General features: G+C 43.5%; 1 protein-coding gene across 1 annotated transcript; it reads left to right on the forward strand.

Moving 5' to 3' along the window:
- The first annotated feature begins 256 nt into the window (after positions 1–256).
- On the forward strand, positions 257–5,820 carry LOC109786379 (ent-kaurene oxidase 2). The gene is made up of 8 exons (XM_020344951.4): positions 257–540; positions 3,169–3,329; positions 3,864–4,025; positions 4,136–4,276; positions 4,405–4,659; positions 4,759–4,917; positions 5,004–5,198; positions 5,313–5,820. The coding sequence occupies exons 1-8, from the start codon at positions 396–398 to the stop codon at positions 5,628–5,630; spliced, it is 1,536 nt and encodes a 511-aa protein (XP_020200540.1). The 5' UTR covers positions 257–395; the 3' UTR covers positions 5,631–5,820.
- The last annotated feature ends 4,179 nt before the right edge of the window (positions 5,821–9,999 follow it).

Consider the following 9,999-nt stretch of genomic DNA (forward strand, 5'->3'; position numbering starts at 1 on the left):
TAAAGAAAAAAACTAACCTCTGCAGGTTCAAGGTTTAGAATGGACCTTTTCCTAAATAAAACCTTCGAAAGTTCCTCTTTGCCATGCTAATAAAACTCGCCACATTATATAAGTCCCTAAAAAAAACTCGCCACATTGATGGTCTCATCACTGCAGACGTCGCAGCTGAATTGGCCACGTGCCCTCCGCCCACGTCGGCACAAAAAGAGCGACGGGCGGCGGCATCCTCTTTCCGCTCCGCGCCCATATGCCTCTGCCCCGACCCTTGTCGCTTTCCCCTTCGCCTCACTCCTACTAAAACTCAAGGCGCGCACGCCGAACGCACGGCCACCGCCACTGCCCCAGCCTCCTTTCCTCCTCTCCCACCCCACGCCGCGCACGCCCGAGCGACCCCCATGGAGTCCCTGCTTGCGGCGCTCCCGGCAGGCGGAGGAGGCGCGGTCGCTGCCGCTGCCGCGGCCGTCGGCGGGCTGGCCGCGGCCGCCGCGCTCGCCGCCAAGGCCGGCGTCGTCGGGACGGGCCGCACCAACGCGCCCCCAGGTGACGACCCTCCCACCCAATCTCGTCTAAATGCATCATGTTTTCCCCCATGTTGTATGTATGCTCGTCTACATGTAGCAGAGCATGCCATACTTGGCTTTTATGCCACAATTTTCCTTAGGTTCCTGTAGGATATTCTTGAATTATTTTGTATGTGTTCAGGTACAGTAGATGTTGATCAAGTGAGAATTGATCCTCACCGTGGAAATCATGCACATGTAGAAGTTTATAAACTTTTATTAAAAAAATATACTACTTGTCGTAAGTCCATAAAACTTCAAGATCAAGCTCAACCAGATTTACAAGATCTAAGTTTTTTTTTTGTCAAATATTGGTTTTGAATTCTTAGAGGCTTCTGGATAAGCATGATCACCTCCTCCAAATAAGTCATCTGCGAATTTAGACATTTTGAATCTTAAGCAATTAATGCTTATACATGCTTCTTTCTTATTTTGGGCAAAACCTTTAAATACTTGCTATCAAGGGCGGAGCTTAGTGCATGGCTGGGGGGGCTGTGGCCCCCCCAAGGATTTGCACATGCAGTCATAAATTTTTCAGAAAGAGATTAGATGATGAAATTTTATGTGTTTGGCCCCCCCACTAGCTCATATATTCTACTTAGCCCCCCCCCCCCAACGAACTTCGTCAAGCTCCGCCACTGCTTGCTATATCTTTTGTCTTTTATTATCTCCATTCCTAAATGCATGAAAGCGTGCAGTCAAACTTCTGCAATTTTGTAATAAAACGGGATTGCTAAATCTATGTCTACTAAGACTTAACCAAGTCTCAGTCGATGTTATATTTGTAAGATCTTACATGAAGATCCGTGCAAAATTTATTTTAAATTTTTTCTTTCTTCTTTTTATATGTTCTATCACTTGACTAAGACTTGGTTAAGTCTCAGTCGACTAAGATCTAGCCACACCCTTAACAAAATATTAAAAAGTGGTTGTAAGGCTGGAACAATATTTTTAGATTTGGATGAAAGATAACTCCATAATATAATTGTTTTAACTCTATACTAATATATACATATAAAAAATAACGGATAAAGCTGTATGCTGGAAATCCTGTCAATGTCCAAAACGGCAAAACGGCATCCATTTATGAATGAAGGAACTATTTTTTGTTTAATTTTTTTTACAGATTTATCCACAAGTCATTTGGAAAATAACACCTAGCTAGCTTTTCATGACTAACTACCTAGACATAAGAACATGTCAACATAAAGAATCTTTTACTTCCCACCATTCCAAGAAGATCCTTTTTTTTTCAATCCAATTTCCAAGCCCCTTTTGGTCCCCATGCATGGGCAGTGAGCAGTCCGGTTGGCACTTTCACAAGGAAAAGTGCTCCATAAGCTCAAAGACGGAAAGCTACACGATTGATTGAAAAGAAGCAATGAGATGTTACTGTCATAAATGATAGGTTCACTTATCCTCTACTTTTTGCAGAACAGATAAAGAACATATAGCTATATTCCTGAGCTGTCCACAGCTGTGAACTTTTACTATTTTTATTAAAACAAGAGAAAACAAATCTGCCTATAGAAACAACTCAATAAGTTTTCTCATTTTCATGTGCTTTTATGCAAGCGTTCGACCGCCCCGTTTGGAATAAAAGGAATTCCCCGACTCCTACGGAACACATACTGTGCTGAACTTTTGCAAATTCATGTGATATATATGTCCTTACCAAAATAAATGTGATATATGCATATACATGTTCAGCAAACAATTTATTATATTTGGGTGGGAAGGGGGGTGGGGGATGAAATGGAATGCTTCTCTTGACTGTCACAGTTTCTGTCGGTTCATATTTACTTTTGGCCTGGAGAGTGCAGTTCCCGGATAGCAACTGGTGAAAACAACAAGTCCAGAGGTTCCTCTGTCAGTCACAGTATATTTCCAAATCATGCTAATCAAACACATCTGATAATAGCTACTCCCTCCGATCCAAAATATGTGTCGTGGAACTAAAACCACGACATTTATTTTGGATCAGACGGAGTATTTGACAAAGCATGTTCCCTGCTTTAGGACAGCACAATTGCTTTATACGTGTTATGTATAGGACGCACAAATCAATTACTATTTGTTTTAGATCACATGGCAGCTACAGTAGATTGGGAACAGGAGCATTCTGAACGGAAGTAGTTTTACCGTAATATATTGTGCTAAACAGTAATTTTACCAAATTCTGGAAGCAATAATTGCTATATCGAAAATATGACGGTTAGGTTGTCCTAGATACATGCTGACCCCTACTAGTGATGCGGATTATTCTAGTGTTCAACAATCACCTTCTTTTGATACTAGCTTATTTAAGTTTCCATGACCTCCCAGCAAAGTTATGCCTGCTAGAAAAATCCACGACACAATATATATATGCTGTACCATTGTATGACTGTAACGCCGTCTGACAATACTTACTGAAAATACCTAAGAAAAACAGAGAAAATAATTACCTACTTAATTTATTTGTATGAATATAATTTTTAATCATGTATGCAGACGAATTATCGAACTAGCTTGTTTCAAATATAAATTCTGCCCTTCAAATTAATACTGCTAATTCTACTGCAAGGAAAAACTAAAATCTCCTCTGGTTAATTTAATTGACATACAGCTGTTCCTGGTTTACCTCTTATTGGAAATCTGCACCAGTTAAAAGAGAAGAAGCCCCATAAGACCTTCGCAAAATGGTCTGATATTTATGGGCCAATATACACCATAAAGACTGGGGCTTCATCAGTAGCTGTGCTCAACTCTTCTGAAGTAGCCAAGGAGGTAATACGGAAGCTGTCTTTTTTTCATAATTCACGTGTTAATATACTTTTAGGTTCTACTACAAAATATCATCTTTTGCACTTTTGGGTAATTGTGGCAACTTGGGCTTTAGTCTTCTGACTGATTTTTGGCATTTACTCTGTATGCTTTTGTTGGCATTATCTCAGCGAATTTTCTTTTAAATGGAAAATATAATAATTCAAACCTAGATACAAGAGTTCTTTTTTCACCCCAGAAATTGAACTTCAAAGCTGATATAATCATTATTTTTACCTCTCTTTCTCATGCTAGAGACAAACCAAGAATCCTAACAAGCTTTTTAAAAAACAGAGGATTCAAGCAAGTTATGAACTGACCTCTTTCCCCCAAGAACGACCCAGAAACAATTATTAAGCTACAAGGTAGCCCAGATTAATAAATAAAATACGCATATAGTTCTTGATTTATGCTGTGATGCAAAATTGAGAAATGATGGAAGCATCGCACAAATATGTCGCACTTGACCAGAACATATATTCTTTTCTCAATATGCAGGCTATGGTTGCGAAATACTCATCCATTTCTACTCGAAAGCTACCTAAAGCATTGTCAGTGCTGACTCGTGATAAAACGATGGTTGCTATAAGTGACTACGGTGACTTCCACAAAATGGTGAAGCGTTTAGTTATGTCGGGCATGTTGGGCTCTTCTGCTCAGGTACAAGTCTTAACACTTAGGAAATTATACAGTTTAGTGGCCACCACTTGCATATGTTTACACATTCAGTTAATTAACGTTTCATGGTGAAATGGTTGCAAAATGGGTAGAGACAATTTAGGGACACAAGAGATATGATGATGGACAACATGTTAAGCACTTTCCATACGTTGGTGACTGACGACCCACATTCTCCTCTGAACTTCAGAGAAGTTTTCAAGGACGAGCTGTTCCGCCTGTCCTTGATCCAGGTAAGTCTACAAGCTTCATAATAGTGTGCTCATCCATTGTGACACTACTATCAGTTTCTTGATTTGAATCAGTCTTCAGATGCTTCGTTTATTATATGCGATAATGAGAGTGAACACTACAATTACAGAGTTTAGGCGAGGATGTGGGTTCAGTTTATGTGAAGGAGTTTGGGAGGGAGATATCGAAGGATGAAATTTACCAGATCACCGTGGTTGACATGATGATGTGTGCAATCGATGTTGATTGGAGGGATTTCTTCCCATACCTCAGCTGGATCCCAAACAAGGGCTTCGAAACAAGAGTTCGTACCGCAGAATCTAGGCGAACCGCGGTGATGCAAGCCTTGATCCATCAACAGAAAAAGAGAATTGCGAATGGCGAGGTAGCACCAATGCACATAGCCTGTAAACTGTCTTATTCTGATGCGGTTCTCCTATGTGTTAATTTGATCATCTTGACGCAATAAAATTGTGATATACAGGCCAGGGCATCCTATCTGGACTTCTTGCTGGCAGAGAAGGCACTGACAGACGAACAGCTGATGATGCTGGTGTGGGAGGCGGTCATCGAGGCTGCGGACACTACTTTGGTGACGACCGAGTGGGCAATGTATGAGCTGGCTAAAAACCCAGAAAAACAGGCAAGTTTCCCACTGTGCGGTGGTTTGATCTAGTCTTCTCTTTTGCTGGAAACAAATTGTTAACAGAAATGCTCTGGTCACATCAGGATCGACTCTACCAGGAGATCCGGGACGTGTGCGGCGACGAGACGGTCACTGAGGATCACCTGCCACGGCTGCCGTACCTCAACGCCGTGTTCCACGAGACGCTGCGGTTCCATTCTCCTGTCCCATTGGTGCCTCCAAGGTTCGTCCATGAGAACACCAAACTGGCCGGCTACGACGTCCCAGCCGGCACTGAGGTAATCGACAACACTAACATATTATTTGTCAGTTGGACAACACTAATAATTGATGGCACAAGAAGTTTCGGCTGCTGACCGTGGATTTCTGAAAAAATGGTTCAATTGTTTTAGCTGGTCATCAACCTGTACGGGTGCAACATGAACAAGAAGGACTGGGAGGAGCCCGAGGAGTGGAGGCCAGAGAGGTTCGTGGATGGGAGGTTCGAGGCTGCGGACATGTACAAGACCATGGCGTTCGGCGCCGGGAGGAGGTCCTGCGCCGGGAGCCTGCAGGCCACGACCATCTCGTGCGCCGCCATGGCGCGCTTCGTGCAGGACTTCGCCTGGAGGCTCAAGGAGGGCGACGAGGACAAGGTGGACACTGTGCAACTCACCAGCTACAAGCTCCACCCGCTCCACGTGCATCTCTCGCCGAGAGGGAGGAAGTGAATGGCACTTTTGCTGTTCTTTAAAGAGGAAAATTGGTAGTTTTGCTGTTGGTAATGAAGTGTGTAAAATTACGAATTGGCCGTGCTCTTCAGAACTTCGTCAAACAAGATCGATCGTAGCATGATATATAACGGATAAAGATTTGCTCTCCTGAAGTGTATAACGAATAAAGGCTTGCTTACCTGAATAATTTGTTCAGGTGTTCAGTTGGCCTAGGATTAGTCGCTTTTTATTTTGGTGTCATAACCAAAAGAATTTTCTGCGTGCCAACCATTACACACGGCGCAAGCCAAATTATTATAGGCATTTGCAGTATTCACGCCATAAGCACGCAACAAAGAAATGAAGCAACACATGTTAACAACTGGACATGGGGCACTCTTAGTCATACAGAGGCCAAGTGTATGCCACCTCATTGTTATTTGTATTCTTTTGATGCTATATTATACTCCCTCCGTTATTTTGATGGAACGGAAGAAGTAAGTTAATAAAAAATGTCATTTATTAAAAAAAGACAACGAACCGAAAAAAGTATAAGAAGGAACAATCATTGTTTTATTGATAGAAGAAGTCAATGCCATAGAACGTCATGATTCTTGTATGCAGAACATTTTTGTCAGTGTGACCCGTGGGTGAAATCGATATAGAATATTGAACATTGCCTAATTTGACAGCAGCCATTGCCGTCTAAAAATACTGAGTTCTAACATTTCAGATCTTTCATACATTAGCAAGAGCATGAATGATGTGAGCGAGGTTGGCAGGCCACCTGGTGCAGGCGTATCCCAAACTTTGGCAATAGCACTCTAGTCTAGTCTGAAACCAGAGGCACACCAAACGTTCTTCGTTGCAGGGCATTGGAGGAAGAGGTGGCAGCTTGTTTCAGAGCAAGTTTAATAGTAGAGCCAAGTGATGGCTATAAGTTCTTGCCATGTCATCTATAGCAAGTTTTATATAATAGTTAGCTATGAAGATGTGCTATTTTATTAATACATGACTCACCTTTCACTCCCACGTAATACCAAGGAGCACGTGTTGCAGCTGGCTCCTCTTCTCTATCATCTTCTCTCTCCTCCATGTCAAGAGAAAAATAATATTTTAACTCTTATAGTCTGCTTATATAAGCTTATTGTACGTGCTCTCAGGGTGAGAGCTGCACATTGGAGAGGGTCCCGAATCTAGAATAGTCTTCATGTGGAGATTTGCACATGTGTTTAGTCGATTATTGGCAAGTAACTAGCCAAAGATCTTCACTTTGTTGGGAACTCTTGAAGATCATATCAGAGAGAGTTGTGGGCGCCGGCGAACTACTCCTCCTGTCTCTGCCTCGCCTCCCTCCTTCCCCTAACTCCTCTGTTCACCTTCTCTGTGCACATGGCTGTGGTCCGGCACCGGCCCTCCTGTCTCCTCCTCTCACCCCTCCTCCTTCATCCCCATCCATCCTTCTTTTCTCATGCATTTTTTTATTTAATGATTAATATCTATAGATTGGATATTGTGAGGAGTGTGGTTTTCTATAGGTCGAGCTCATGGTACCTCTTATCTTAGCCATCCATTTCTGCATCGCAATCCATGCAGGCACATTTTTTTCTTTTTTGTTTCTCTCAAACGAAACAACATACAAACTTCAAACTTTGCATGACAACAAAACATTCTAACTACAATGTGGGAAAAAAACTTTCGGATTTTTTCATGCATTTTAAATTCTTAAAATATTTTTTTAATAAAACAAAATCTCATTTTTTATATTTACCTTGAACCAAAAAATCTGAAAGTTTTGTCACACATTGAAGTTCTAAAGTTTGTTTGATCTGCAAATTTTGAAGTCCATATGTTGTTTCATTTGAGAGAAACAAATAAGAGACATTTTGATGTAGTAAGTTAGTTGGAGAGCACACATCTCAAAGCAATATTGAAGGGAGGAGGATAAGGGGATCCATGTAGCCCGACCTTCACAGGAACTTTCTGTATTGTGAGTACAATTTGATTACTAGTTGATGCATATTGCTGCTCTCTAGTGCATTTTCTAGTATATTTGTTAATCGATTGTGCTTTATATGTGTATGTGGTAATGCTTGTACATGCAAATGATTGCAAATTATTGTTCGAACTTGTGATTGGATAGGGTTCAATGCTAGTAGTGCTATGCTCTTGCAGATTTGACAGTAGGTCCTCGTTTACAAATTATACAATTTTTATATATAGGGTGGAGTATTGAATTTATTTTGCTTGATTGAAGTATGGCTGATGATGAGTATGTACCTCCAGTGCTAGGAGACACATGCAGATCCCGTTGAAAACTAGGAGAACAAAGATAGCATGAACAATATTCATAGTAGGATAGTTGACGCTTGTCTTGTGATGGCAACAAAGTTTAGCTATGTTGATGGAGGTCATCATCATGCAAACCATATGTGTTTTGTATGGTCCAAATCTATTATGTAATGATATTATGGGGCCACATCTATTTAGATGTATGGAACATCAAAGTATAATGGTTGAATTGCGTATGTGTTAACTATGAATCATTCGCATTGTCATAATTTCCCTTCGCAAAATTGTCGTTTCATTGCCTAACATCGTACATATTACTGTATTACGGTTAAATGGCATATATAAGCGACAATTCGTAGTGAAATCTGTTGTTTCACAATTGTTTCAACCAAACAACTTCCAGCTTTTCCACAGCTGAAAGTTCACAACTCACAACAGATTTTTCAGAATTTGCAACTCAACCAAACACAGCGGCAGCAGTCGATAGTCGATACATGCACCTACCATTTGACAAACAAAGAAATAAGCTGCAGTGAGGATGCAGCGAATGAATTACTCAGGTTAAGCAAAGTAGAAAGAGTTTATCAACCGTTCTCTAATGTACAAGACATCCAATCCTGCAGCTGCAGGCTAGATAACTCGGAGACTCACTCCGGCATCAAATGATGAGAATCGCCGGCAAATGGCATACACGGATGCACTTGCCTTATGCACATTCTCCTTGGATACAAAGTGGGCCCACACATACGGTACATGATTATTCTTCAGTTATGCTGTGAAGGCTAGGCTGCCAGGAATAGGACGCCGAGTCAGCCGGCGAAGCAACCGGCCGCCGCCGCCGCCGTCCCGGCGACTCCCCTTTGGCACCCCTCACCTTCTCCTTGGTGTCTTTCACACGTACCATCGTGGCCGCTTCTTCTTCACTGCCATGACTGACGCCCACCTCCTGGGGAGGCCTCTGGGGCGCCCTGGCTTCGCCGCCCACGGCCCAGCCGAACCACTTCTTGCCGCCGTCCTTGTGGCCCCTGTCATGGCCGTCGGGCCTGGCCAGGTGCCGCCTCAGCGACACGCTGCCGCGCCCGCCGCTGGCGCTGTGGGAGGAGGAGTACTTGAGCAGCCTCCGGACGGTGCTCTTGGGCACGACGTAGTACTTGTGCCCGAGGTGGAGCATGGTGTTGGGCGCGGCCACCGCGCCGACGGGCTCGCGGAACACGTCGGGACGCGCCACGCAGAACCGCGGGTGCTGCGACATCACCTCCGCCGCCAGCACCGGCCGGTCCAGCAGCTCCACGTGCCCGCCGGGGAACACCAGCTTCACGAACTGGCCCCGCCGCCCCGCGCTCGTGCCGCAGAAGCAGCTCGCCATGGCCCTGAGCTCGATCGATCGGCTCACCCCAAGAGGCCGGCGGATTTATAGATGGAGTAGGTGCTGAGGTTTCTACTATTGGACTTAGCTAGCTGCCCTAGGATTGCGTGTTGGTGGATCGCGCAAAGCGCCAAGATGCCATCGTTGTTGCCATTTGCGCCTTTGTGTTGTTCCTGGCAGGTTGGCACTGCATCTTGGACAGCGTCAAAAGCTAGCTGTGCATAGGTCACGATGGTTACGAGGAGGTTTTGAGGTTACAAGGTCTAGAAAATCTGGCGGAAGACCGCATGCATGTAGTGGCCTGGCATCTTTGGCCTCCCATTGGCGGCCATACGGAGATGACAATATGTACCAAAGCTGTGGAGTTAGTTCATGTCACAACTGAGAAGGGATACATACTTGGCACTCCTAAACAACTGAGATGACAACATGTGTTACCTACACTGCAGAGTTAGTGCGTGTCATTCTGGATAAAAAGGGACAGGCGCTAGCCAATAAATTAAGAGGGAACAAGAGTTCCAATATGTTCGTGGAAAGCCCATTAGGCTCTACTTTCTCACTTTACTGAGTCGTTTGAATTTCGAATTTGGGTCAGTTGATTTCTTGGCCGTTGATTTTTGCTCTGAGATTTGTGTTGTGTTTTTTCTGGATTGTTTTGTGAGCTGGTTTGGACTGTTTTTTCTGACTGGCCATATATTTGGGACAGTCGATTTGCTACTGGGCTGAAGC

This window comes from Aegilops tauschii, chromosome 7, assembly GCF_002575655.3.
Source record: "Aegilops tauschii subsp. strangulata cultivar AL8/78 chromosome 7, Aet v6.0, whole genome shotgun sequence".
In the NCBI taxonomy this organism is placed as follows: Eukaryota; Viridiplantae; Streptophyta; class Magnoliopsida; order Poales; family Poaceae; genus Aegilops; species Aegilops tauschii.

Excerpts from the sequence above, each read along its gene's own strand:
- LOC109786379 (XM_020344951.4), top strand. The coding sequence starts at position 396 with ATGGAGTCCCTGCTTGCGGCGCTCCCGGCAGGCGGAGGAGGCGCGGTC. Across the intron at positions 4,660-4,758 it reads AGAGAATTGCGAATGGCGAG|GCCAGGGCATCCTATCTGGA; the intron begins GTAGCACCAATG and ends TGTGATATACAG. Across the intron at positions 4,918-5,003 it reads CTAAAAACCCAGAAAAACAG|GATCGACTCTACCAGGAGAT; the intron begins GCAAGTTTCCCA and ends TGGTCACATCAG.